This window comes from Camelus bactrianus, chromosome 9 (genome assembly GCF_048773025.1).
Source record: "Camelus bactrianus isolate YW-2024 breed Bactrian camel chromosome 9, ASM4877302v1, whole genome shotgun sequence".
NCBI lineage: Eukaryota > Metazoa > Chordata > Mammalia > Artiodactyla > Camelidae > Camelus > Camelus bactrianus.
The window spans coordinates 29,363,112-29,376,430 of record NC_133547.1 but is presented as its reverse complement, the minus strand read 5'-3'; the positions used below and the strand labels follow the sequence as shown (position 1 = coordinate 29,376,430).

Genomic DNA, 13,319 nt, shown 5'->3' with positions numbered 1-13,319 from the left:
TTCATTGTGTGTGTGTATCCCTCGAACTTATTTCACTAAGCATAACGCCCTGCAGGTCCACCTATATTGCTGCAAAACGGCAACATTCCATTCTTTTTTATGGCTAATATTCCATCTTCTTTATCCATTCATCTGTTGATGGACACTTAGTGGCTTCCATATTTTGGCTATCATAAATAATACTGCCTGAACATTGGGGTGCATGTATCTTTTCAAATTTGTGTTTTCATTTTCTTTGGATATATACCCAACAGTGGAATTGCTGGATCATATAGTATTTCTATGTTTAGTTTTTAAAGAAAACTCCATACTGTTTTCCATAGTGGCTGCACCAATTTACATTCCCACCAATAGCATACTTGGGTTCCCTTTTCTCCACATCCTTGCCAAGATTCGTTGTTTGTGTTTTTCTTGACAATAGCCATTCTGACAGGTGTGAGATATTTCATTGTGGTTTTGACTTGCATTTCTCTGATTAGTGATGCTGAACATCTTTCCATGTGCCTACTGATCATCTGTACATCTTCTTTAGAAAAATGTCTGTTCAGGACTTCTACCCATCTTTAAACTGGGTTGTTTATTTTTATTTTTTTGATATTGAGTTGTACAAGTTCTTTACATATTTTGGATATTAACCCCTTATCATTAATATCATTTGCAAATATTTTCTCTCATTTAGTATGTTGTCTTTTTGTTTTGTCAATGGTTTCCTTTGCTGTACAAAAGCTTTTAAGTTAATTAGGTCCCATTTGTTTATTTTTGCTTTTGTTTTGTTTGAGGAGATAGATCCAAAAAAATATCACTACAACTTATGTCAAACAGTGTTCTGCCTGTGTTTTCTTCCAGGGATTTTATGGTTTCCGGTCTTACATTTAGGTCTTTAATCAATTTTGAGTTTATTTTTGTATTTTATTTATGGTGTGAGAAAATGTTCTAATTTCATTCTTTGACGTGCAGCTGTCCAATTTTCCTGACAACACTTATTGAAGAGACTTTCTTCTCCCCATTGTACATTCTTGCCTCTTTTGTTGTAGATCAATCAACCATAAGCGCATGAGTTTATTTCTGGGCTCCCTGTTCTGTTCCTTTGATCTATGTGTTTGTTTTTGTGCCACCGCAGCTTTGTGGTTTTGATTACTGTAGCGTATTAGTATAGTCTGAAGTCAGGGAGTGTAATACCTCCAGGTTTGTTCTTTTTTTCAAGGTTGCTCTGGCTATTTGGGGTCTTTTGTGGCTCCACATAAACTCTGGGATTATTTGTTTTAATTCTGTGAAAAATGTCATGGGTGTTTTGATGAGGATTGCATTAAATATGTAAATTTCTTTGGGTAGTATAGACATTTTAACAATATTAATTCTTCCAGTCCATTAACACAGGATATCTTTCCAATTTTTGGTATCATTTTCAATTTCCTTCATGTTTTATAGTTTTCAGAGTATAGGTCTTTTATCTCTTCTAGTTCTTGATACTTTGCCTGTGGGCTGTTTTTATCTCTAAAGCTTCTGGGATCTTCTCTTTACTTAGGTCCTCTAGCTCTGAGAAATCTTGATAGTTTCTTCCCTTCTTTTTCCTTTGTTCTGTATTTCTGGAACTTGTATTAGCCAGATGTTCAGTGTCCTACGTTATCCTCTAATTTTTCATCATCTCTCTCCTCTTTTCCATCTCTTTGTCTTTCGGGTCTACCTTCTGGAACAGTTTTTCAACTTTATACTCTAATCCTTCAGTAGAAAATTTTCACTTTTGCAATCATATTTTTAATCACAAAGAGGTCTTTCTTGTTCTCTCACTATTCCTTTTTTTTTTTTTTGTACGGAAACAGCATTTCTTGGTTCTTTCTGAGGATATTATAGTTTTGTTTTGTTTTGTAGTTTTCTTCTGCTGCCTGCATTGTCTCTATTTTCCCTAAATTCCTTTTGTTTGTTTGTTTTGTTCATTTTGATCTCTTTCAGTAAAGACTTCTACAAATGTTTAACAATCACTGGTTACTAGTTCACATTTAAGAGTGAGGCAGTGAAGAGTGAATTGGAGGCTCTATACAAGGGTGACTGCTGACTGGTGAGTTTCACTAACTGGTTTGGTGTCAGGAAATCAGCCATTTCATTTGGGGACTCCCACATGGCACCACCTGTAGGTATTTTCTTTGTGTTAGACAATTTCTCCAAAGAAGCCAACTATCTCCTGCTTAGGAAGTATCAGCCTGGCTGTCAGCATCCCGGGGGCTGAGCTGTGGAGTGCGGGTTGGTGGTAGGTAGAACTCTATTCAGTATTTAGACTTTCACTTGCTCCCACTCCTTTCAGTACAGAGCTTTGCCCCAGCCTCCGCTGTGCCAGACACCCCATGTCCAGATCCTCTCTGATGACCTCTTCAGAGAGCAAAGTTCCCGCCTTCTGCTGGTGTAATGGGAGGCCCTGGGACCCAACTGCTCCTTAGAAAGACCTTAACTCATCTCCAGAAGGACATTTTACACTTGAGTTCCTGAGCACCTCTAAGTTTTTGTGGTTCAAACCAGCCACCTCACCTGTCCTACTGAACACACACAGACAGGCTTTTTTAGGTCTCTCCAGTCTGCAGAGTGGTGAGTGGTGGCTCACCCATCCTCTCTTCAGCTGCCAACATTTGGTTGGCATTTCTTGCCCACTGTCGTTGTTTCCTCCTGCCCATGTGTGTTTATGCTTTTTCCGTTCTTTCACAATCTGGGGGGAGGGGAGTCGGGGCAGGGGGAAGGATTAGGAGATAACCCATCTACACCTCACTGCAAGTTAAATCAAAAGAATATCGTTGAAAATGCTTTGGTTTTGTGGTTCTAAAATAACACAGAATCAATGCTGTCAGAGAGCTGTGACCTGCTGGCCAATTTGGTTAGAAGAATCTTTGCTCGCCTACTCAGGGGAAAGCAGCACACACCACCCCCTCTGGTGGCTTAAGGTTCTCAGTGCCCAGGGCTACAGTCCGTTGTGCATCCCACAGGGTCTCTAATGGTGGAGGCTCCCAAACAGCGCCCCTGCAATAAAACCCACGGTGCTCCTTATCTCGGGAGGTAACTGCTCTGCGGCATGAATCATCCCTGGCTGACCCTCCTGCCCCCACGAACACTCAGTGTTTTCCTGCTCATTTCGTCTGAGAGATGAGAGGAGGATGAGCATCATCGGGCGTAAACTTCCTGTTCTGAGTCCAACCCTGTCATTGTACTGACCGTGCTCTTCTTGCCTGTGGTTTTCTCTCTGCCCTTGGAGAGTCACACACACAGAGGAGGTAAAGGGGTGAGGGCTCTGTGTGTGTGTGTGTGTGCGCACATGCACGCGTGTGCACTCACATAAGTGTCCTCAATTATTCCGATGAGGTAATGGAGGGTAAACACTCCAGTAAGTATCATGGTGAACAGTGAAGCAAATAGTTAATTCACTAGTTCTTAACTATACGGACACAAAATTTATCTAACAGTCATACACATTTCCCTTAGGAGTCAAAGTTATTTTCCAAGAAAGCATTCTCCTCACTTTACATGGGATGAAGTGATGCTCCCAGAACTTACTGAAGTATGTTCCAAACAGATCAGTAATTTTTAAAGTTTGAAGTCAGTAAGAATGGATATTTACAGGCAAAGTCAACCTTTTCTTTCAGGTTTTTTTCAACTCTGAGCAGTGCAGTTACTCCCTGTTTGGCTTCCTTCAGGATTTTCTAACTTAAAGCAAAAGAGGCTGGGATAAGATATGACATGACTTTTTACTTCCAAATGGGCGTCCTCCCCAATTTTGAGCGTAGTCGTTTACTCTCACCAATCCCTTTCGAGGGGCCACGTCAAAACTCCAAAATGTGTTTTGAGATGCATGACATGAAGCTCACAGACAAGTCAACAGCAGTAACACACTGGACCTACCTGTTGAAATAACACGTCACCACTGCCCCAGCTACAGTCATTTGCTGGCATGCGACGAGGAATTTGCCAGTCCAGATGAGGCCAATTAAGTGGTACCACCACGTATACCGAATGCCTGACGGAGGCTTATGTTCCGCCTGGCCACCTCCGATAACCTGGGCAGCTGCTAAAGTTTAAAACACAAACATGCTTTTCACCTGGCCACGCTTCCTCATGCCCGGGCTTTGGCATCACGTGAAACACAGATGCCAAAGCAAAGCCTGAAGTACCAACTGTAAGTTAAGATCTTCACAGCAAAACTAAAAACTGAGAACACACATTTAACTTGTGAGTAATGTCTCCAGTGATGATCACGGCGACTGACCGGTAGGCAATTTGCAAGACACTTGACTCACAGGCCAATAACTCACCTCGCTTTATAGATACGAAAACTGAGGTCTGGAAGAGTCAAGTGACTTTCGTAAAGTCTCGCTGCTCATGATTAGTGGAGGGAGAATATAAACCTGGACACACTGGGCTCTAAACCCCACGACTCTGTGATGCAGACACAACTTACGCTGATGAAAGCACACAAAGCCCTTAGGACTGTGTTACAGATCCCTAATTCACCAAAACCTTTAGACTTTATAAACGGGACAAGGATTTTCATTGTTTCAAAGGGAGGCATTTCAGATTTCACGTCAAGACCAAACTCTTCCAGGACATTTACAATGTCCACTGAGCCGCAGTGTTAATCTTCTAGGTTTAAATCTCAGCTTTACCCCTTTCTGGGTAGCCTGGGGCAAGTTATGTGGCCTCTTGGAGTTTCAGTGTCCTTATCTGTAATAGCCATTTCCTGGTGGTAGTTCAAGGGAGTGTGGAGTGGGATTTACCTGGTAGGCACTGGCCCACAGAAATATCACTTCATGAGTGATAACGATTATTACTATTATTAAATTTCAGGAGCACAATACTGTATTAAACCGAGGCCAGCAACACAGCCCCAGAATGCTCCGCCACCCACTGGCTGTTTCCTGCTCCACTTGTTCTCATCTGAAGAAGCCCTGGAATTAGCTCTGTAATTCAATTCAGTTCCATCTGGATCTGGTCAAACCAAACCCCAGCTCTAGAGATGCTAGGTATCCTCTGCTGTGTATTTCAAACAAATTACTGTAAGTACGAAGATGGCACTTTGGTCTTTGGCAAAACCTATAACACAAAGGACACTTAAAGACAGTTGCATATTTCCTTTCATAGCTATAAACTGCTTTTAGGTTCATGGTTCATATGTCATTAGATATTCGCAGTATGGTCTGTGCAAAGGACATGGGAGAAGATGATCATGCTGCAGGGCAAGCTGACTCCACAGACGAAGGCTGGTCTTAGGAACTTATGCTCTGTGTTCTGCTGAACGAGAGTCACACTGTGAGAACCAGTGAGCAGCCTGGTTTACAGAGGGAGGGAAGCCGGTACTTTAATGAACACTGGACTCATCCTGGCTTGGAGGACGTCTCTGTTTCAGGTAAGGCACTTAGAGATGCTTATGCTTTTCCAAAAGGGGCGTGTTTCAGAAAAGCGCTCCCAGTTCCAAAGGAGGTGACCCTTCACGATTAACAGGCATGTGTAGGCAGCCAGGTCAGCGGAGACTCAGAGAGCCACTCCCTGGAACAGCAGATGCGCTGGGGCCAGCCAGCATGCACACTGATGCCCTGACAAGGTCACCAGTGCCAGGGCCTGACTGCTGTTTCCAGGGCCGTGTCTACACATCACACGTGGTTGCGGGTGGAGGATGTTTCCAAAGACCAGGAGGGATGGCTTCGTCAACAGATGAAAGGCAGGTAAATACAAAGGCCCTGAGCTAAGGGGGGGCAGACTCTGCTCGGGCTGCCAGTGGCACAGTCACACACGTGCCAGCTTGGCACACGGATGGCAACAGACAGCAAGCGGAGGACAGCTGCGTCAGGGATCCGTGTGGGTCTTCAGGCCCTTGGAGCTCCCGAGAAGCAGAGCCCATAGCGTGTTCTTGACTGCTTGTGCACTCCTCCATGGACGCCTTCGTCTGTTTATCCTTCTGGTCCAGGTACACCAGGCTGTTTACAGGCCCTCCTTCAGGGCCGGGTTTCTCAGCCTCTCAACATAGCAGCTGACATTCTGGATCAGATACTTCTCTGCTGGGGTGAAGTGACGGGGAGGCTGTCCTGTAATCTGCAGGATGTTTAGCAGCTTCCTCAGCCTCGGCCCCCTAGATATCAGAAGCTTCTTCCCACCCCTCCTCCACTCATGACAACCCCCAATGTCTCCAAACGCTGCCAAACGCACCTAGGGGAACAGAATTGCTGCTTGAGAATCACTGCTCTGAGCCAACAGTCTCTGGAGCATCAGGCACTCTGGCCTCAGAGGGAAAGCTTAGGAACAAGCCTGCGGGCAGGGCAGGCGTGTCCATGCACACACGACTGCCCTCTCCTGGACAGCTGGGTCGGTGCAGGCAAGAGCCTCTCATCACATCAGTCACTGTTTCTAAGGACTGTTAGAATCTAGCTGCTACCACAGGTAGCTATGGGGTGTTAACGGGAACTGGATTCCACGGTAAGATTGATCTGGGAGATGGTGGTGAACTGGGAGAAGGCTTGATTCCAATCTCAGCTTTGACGTATGTGACAAGCACCTGGGCCTCAGTTCTCTCATTGTAAAGATGAAGAGGGTAGACAAGATGAACTCCGGGGCAGTGGTTACAGGCTTGGGTTTGAGAGTCACACAGGCTGAGATTCACATCTCTGCACTGTCCCCTAATGGCTGACCAACCCTGGGCACATTGGGAGGTTCTGGCACCTTTTAACATCTCTGTTTCATCATCTGTAATCAGAAGATATGAATACCTGCTTCTCACTCCGCTGTTCCATCCAGTCTCATGGCTCTAAGTGCCATACGCATAGCTGTTTTGAGGTTTAAATCGGCAGGTGCTTAGAATAGTAAGTACAATATAAAGTTAGCTATGACTGAGACATAGGTAGGTACGATTCCAGTTCTGAAATTAAGAAATACTTATTTGCTATCTATTGCATGCTGGAATTATGCTGGACATTAGCTATTAGGGGGAAAAAACTAAAAAGGCAAACAAAAAACTCAGAAGATACCACTAGAGTGAATCTTAGGAACTCTCATGTTGCTTTGTTAGTCTGTTCACCTCCCCTTTCTTCTAGACTGTTCATAATTCCTCTGAGAGTTTGGCTTTTCCCATCCTCACTCTCAGTCAGTGACCTCACTTCCAGTTTCTCTGAGAAAACTGAAGGAATCAGAAAACCTCTGCGGGCACCTGCCTGCGCTCTGTCTCCCGCTATCAGCACGTACCCCCAGCGGGCCCCCACCTAGCGTGACGAAGCGTCCCGGAGCCCCAGGCCAGCCCCCTCACTGGATCCCCTTTCTCGCCCACTTGAAGGTATCACTTCAGAAACTCTCCTCTTTCTTGCTCCATCAGAATATCCCTCTCTGTCGAATCGTTTTTAATCACTTCACATCTTAAAAAAAAACCCTACTTGACCCCCTTTCCTCCTCCAGCTTCCTTCCTATTTCTCTGTTCCTCTTCACAGCCAAATTTCTCAAGATTGTCTCTTACCCTTTGCAATTCTTTTATCTCCACCTTTCTCTTAAACCCACTCCAATGGTGATCACTCCCCAGCGTGTCTCTGAAACGGTTTGCTGCACTTCCGTGTTGCTACTTCAGTGCTCAGTCCTCAGCTCTTGTCTTATCAGCAGCACTGGACACACTGGATCCTTCACCCCAATTCCAGGACAGCACATTTCTTCTCCGCCTGGCTATTAGTCGCTCCCTTTCAGGTTCCTTTCCTTATTCTTCCTCATCTCCAAGACCTCTTCTTCTTTTTAAAATGTTTATTTATGTATTTTTATTGAAGCATCATTGATTTACAATGTTGTGTTAGTGTCTGGTGTACAGCGTAGTCATTCAGTTAATTTGGTGCAGCCACTATGGAAAACAGTATGCAGATACCTTAAAAAACTAAAAACTAGACTTACCATATGATCCCGCAATCCTACTCCTGGGCATATATCCAGAGAAAACCTAATCTGAAAAGATACATGCACCCCAGTGTTCACAGCAGCACCACTTACAACAGCCAAGACGCGGAAGCAACCTAAATGTCCACTGACAGATGACTGGATAGAGAAGATGTGATGTATTTATATACAATGGAATTTAAGACCTCTTAACATTGACGTGGCCCAAAATACAGTCCTTGGATTTCTTTTCTATCTACACTAATTCAAATCTCATGGTTTTAAATACTATTTATATGTGTCCAAATTCCCAAATATGGATCTCAAGCTGGACCCTCTCTAGAAACTTCAGACTCAAACAACTAACTTACCTACTTGACATCTCTACCCAGCTGTCTAAAAGACACCTCAATCAACACAACCAAAAAGGAACTTCTGATCTACCCAACAATCCTCCACTCAAAGGCTTGTCCCATCTCAGCTGGTGGCATTCCCATCTTCCAGGTGCTCAGTGTCACCCATAACTCCCCTTCCTTTCACACCCTTCATATAATAGATCAGGAAAACCTTCAAAACTGACGCAGAATCTGACATGTCACACCATGTTCACCATTACAACCCTGTTCTAAGCCACCATCACCTTCTCCATGGATCACTGCCATTAAAATATCAGTCAGACCCAAATGCTGGAGAGGCTGTGGAGAAAAGGGAACCATCCTACACTGCTGGTGGGAATGCGGTTTGGTGCAGCCACTGTGGGAAACAGTATGGAGATTCCTCAAAAGACTAGGAATAGACTTACCGTATGACCCAGGAATCCGGCTCCTGGGCGTATATCCAGAAGGAACCCTTCTTCAAAAAGACACTTGCACCCCAATGTTCATAGCAGCACTATTTATAATAGCCAAGACATGGAAACAGCCTAAATGTCCATCAACAGATGACTGGATAAAGAAGATGTGGTATATTTATACAATGGAATACTATTCAGCCATAAAAATGACAACATAACGCCATTTGTAGCAACATGGATGCTCCTGGAGAATGTCACTCTAAATGAAGTAAGCCAGAAAGAGAAAGAAAAATACCATGTGAGATCGTTCACATGTGGAATCTAAAAAAAAAAAAAAGAACATAAATACAAAACAGAAACAGACTCATAGACATAGAATACAAACTTGTGGTTGCCAAGGGGTGGGGGTGTGAAGGGATAGACTGAGAGTTCAAAATCTGTAGATACTGACAGGCATATGTAGAATAGATAAACAAGATTATACTGTATAGCACAGGGAAATATATATAAGAACTGGTGGTGGCTCACAGCGAAAAAAAATGTGACAGTGAATATATGTATGTTCATGTATAACTGAAAAATTGTGCCCTACACTGGAATTTGACACAACATTGTAAAATGACTATAACTCAATTAAAAAATGTTAAAAAAAAAAAAAAAAGTCAGACCATGTCACTATGCTGCTTGAAATGCTGTAGTGATTCCCCATCTCAGAAAGAAAGCTCCCATGATGACCTACAAGGCCCCGGGACCGGACCCCGTGTTCTCTCTGACCCCTCCTGACCCGTTCTCTCCCTCAACCATGCCACTCTGGCAAGTGGGCCTCCTCGTGGTGTCCCCAGCACCTCTGTCTCTTGCTGTTCCCTTTGCCTAGAACATTTCCCTTCGTTTATGTAGTCCCAGGGCTCTGCCCTCACCTCCCTTAAATCTTTGCTCGAGGCCCTCCTTAGTCACCAAAATTAAAATTGGGACCCCTCCCCACTTCAGCATCTCCTACACCTCTTCCATGCTCTCTTTTTCTCCACTCCACTTATCAACTTCTGCTGTACTGTACCATTCATTTGCTGAGTTTATTTCACGCCTGTCTCTCTCTAGTTTCCAAGGTGGAAGGCAAGCTCTGTCTCCAGCATTTGTAACAGGGTCTGACACAGCACAAGTTCAATAAATATCTGTTGAATGAATGACTGCGTGAAGGAATGAACCTCACGTATCCTCACGTAATACATCCCATCACAGATTTGAGACAGTTTTCTGGAGGTCTTCCCAGAGAGCCCCAGCATCACCTGGAGGGCCTTCATCGTGCCTCTGGCTGTAACTCTGGTCTCACAAGCCAGCGTTAAAGCATTTTGAAAGACTGAGGTGATACCAGTGACCAGTGTTAATGGCAGTTTCTCAGGGAAGGCAGGCCAGCGGGTCGGGATAATTTCCCAAAGGATGCAGGCCCAACCAAGAGGGTTCTACGTCCTAGCACATTCCGTGCACTTGGCCTCTTTCAGCACATTGGCTCAGCGTCCTGCCGACACCCGTCCTGCTGACGCCCGTCCTGCCTGTGCCTCTCACGGGCTCAGCTGTGTCTCTCACAGCACGAGGATTAGGGAAAAAGAAGAAAACCTCAGTGACATGGAGTCTGCCATTTACCAAGTTCCTTTCACATATATGTATCGTTTGATACACTGATGTGAATTCACTCACTGACATAGCACACACTTGCTGAACCCATTCAGGGGCGCACTGAGCTTAGAGACAGAAAAAGACACGGTCCTTGCCCTCCAGATGTTTCTTCTCTTGAGGGGTAACAACACACAGTCATTATCTTGCATTATTGTTCTTTATAGGGCTTATCACCACCTGACATAATATATTTACCGATTTATGCCCTCGCTCCCCACCTGCTGGTGCCTTTATCTTGCTCCTTGCTGTACCTCCAGGACCCTAGCCACTTAAAAGGCATATGATGAATATTTGCTGAAAGAAGGAAGAGTATAAAAAATTCAGGGAAAGTGAAGAAGAGATATCTAAGTATGCCTGGGGAAATTACAGGAGATGTCCCAAGAAATATAATACCCAAAATGAATCTTGAATAATGACTAGTTTTCCAAGCAGTTTGGGGTAGAAAGTTGGGGTGAGCCTTAGGAAGGGGAGCAGATCCTAGACTAAGAGCACAGAAGGTGCAGAGGGACCGAGATGCTCACGGAGAATGCTTTCCTTCACACCTGCCCACAGCGACCACAAACTTCTGAAAAGCTGGAACTATTTCCAGCCTCTCCTGAGCCATCTGCCTTTGCCCTGTTCCCAGGAAGGGCTGGGCCTCCAGCAGGCTTTTATGGAATAACTTGAATTATCTTCTAGATCTCTGATAACTTAAAAAAAAAAGACAATTTTCTTTTAGCCTGTGTTCTCACATACGCCACACACAGCAGAGAATATACCACAAAGCTGAAGCTGGTACTAAGAATTCCTTAGCTGACATTAATTCTTAATATAAGGAACACACGCGGTCCCCTATTTGCAAAGCAAAGCTCTGGTCCCATCTCAGCCTCCTAACATCCTTGTGATGCATCTAGGGAAAGCAACAATTTTCCATTGAAAAAACAGGAAAAAGGAAGCACAGAGGATTAATGTACAAGGCAGGCTGGAGCCAGCCTGGATCCTGGGCCTCTGGGTGCGAAGCCCTCTGTCCAACTCTGCTGCCTCCTTTCCAAGCACGGCCCTTTGCCTTTGTCTTTGAGCACGCTGAGCACACTCCTGTGGTGACCTTTTCTAGCTGTGGGACCACTGAGAAGGAAGCCCCCAGATGGGCCTCTTCCACTGTTCAGACCGGGGGCTTCCAGACCACCCTAATGATAACTGGGGATCATCAGCTCATCTGGGCTCTTTCCAATCTGCCAACTGCACCTACTGGATTCCCAAGGTTATTCCAGTTTTCCTGTCCCTACTCTTCCACTGGGTTTTAGGAGTCACTGTCACATTGCTGGTAGCAGACATGTCCCAGCAGACTTACTACTGTCATTGCTGGGGGGCCCTGACATGCTCTGCTGAAACAAGCCCCACAAGCCAGAGTCTGTCAACTAGTTAAGAGACTAAGAGTCACTGGGGAATAACTACTGTATACAAAACAGATGAACGGCACAGGGAACTCTACACAATACCTTGTGATAGCCCATAATGAAAAAGAATATGAAAAGGAATATATGTATAACTGAATCGCGATGCTGTATGCCAGAAATTAACACAGCATTGTAAACTGACTATACACTTCAATACAATTTTTTTAAAAAATGGCAAAAGATAATCAACCTAAGTTCACTTTTTCTGTATCTTATGCATTAAAATGCTAATTCATTCAGTCACGTGACACAATAAAAAGTCTCATGAGTATTTACCCACTGAGGACACCCCTTCAACACTGGGAACACCAGGCAGAGACTGCAGGGAGAACCTGAGGCCCTGTGGCTGCGCGAGGGCACGTGGAGTGAGACAGTCAGGGGCTGCAGCCGTCTCTCACCGCCCAAATCACGGGGGCACCTGCTGAAGATCGAAACATGAAGCAAATGACCCGCCAGACCCAGAGCTGCTCACCTGGCACTGCACGCAAAGGCCTTTGAAGACAAAGACAGCTCTGTGCACCGGGGCCGCCCACGGGGAGGGAGAGGAGAGCCAGGTGGCCTGAGGGGACGCCGGTCTGGTTTTCATGACGCCCGGCCCCAGGGAGGAGGGAAGGGGTCGCTCTGTGCAACCCCTCTGTTCTGCAAAGACTGATATCGACGTGCTCATAGATTCTTACATTAGGTCCTGGGCACCCAGTTTTCTTTCCTGCCCTTCAGTTCCTCTCATTTTTGCTCATTATGCTCCTTCCACCGACGGGGAACGGCCACGCTTTACTATGTGAGCCTCCGACCTGCTGCCACCGGCCCTACCAAGGAGCCGGCTTACTCCCTGCTTCTCCTGCTTCAGTCGTGGGGCCGAGGCTGTTCACTGCCCCCCAGGCCCTGGGCCATTGGGGGCCTAAGAGGGGAAACTGAAGGGGCACCCTGCTGGCAGTGCACCCCCAGGCTGGCCTTGGGGCCTGTTCCCCTCCGACCATGTCCCCGGCTCTCAGGACTGGCTCTCACCTTGTCCTGTGTGGCCAGGTCCGCTCCTGTGTTTGGTCATGACCCCATTAAATACCCTGTCTTTTTCTGTATTTTCTGATTTTCTGCTAATTTCCAGCCCATCCTCTGAGGAGCCTTCCCTGACTCACAAAGTGGGGTGGAGCCTCGTTCTGACATCTCACAGCTCCCCAAATTCCTCCTACTGTGGGTAGAGGGTATAGCTCAGTAGTAGAGCACGTGCCTAGAATGCATGCGGTCCTGGGCTCAATCTCCAGTACCTCCACTAAAAAAACAAATAAATAAACCCAATTACCTCCCTCCCCTTCAAAAAACAAAATTCCTCCTGCTGTGACTTTCATCCACCTTTGCCATCCTGCTTCACTCTCAGCACTGTGGGGAGAGGCCGCCACTCGTTCCCGTGTGCTTTGTGCACGGCTGTGTCCCCACAGTGACCGCCCACCACGTTTGCATTCAAGAAAGAACACGTCCTGCCCCAAAGCACTGAGGGTTTCACCACAGACACAGCTTCCTTCCTCCAGACTCACAGCCCTCACCGACAGCCG

General features: G+C 45.7%; 1 protein-coding gene across 1 annotated transcript in view; it reads right to left on the bottom strand.

The window, feature by feature from the left end:
* Positions 1–13,319, bottom strand: part of SLC44A3 (solute carrier family 44 member 3) — a 62,082-nt gene that overhangs the window by 34,112 nt on the left and 14,651 nt on the right. The window contains 1 exon segment of the mRNA XM_045513216.2: positions 3,880–4,045. Coding sequence (XP_045369172.2) covers positions 3,880–4,045 — 166 coding nt within the window.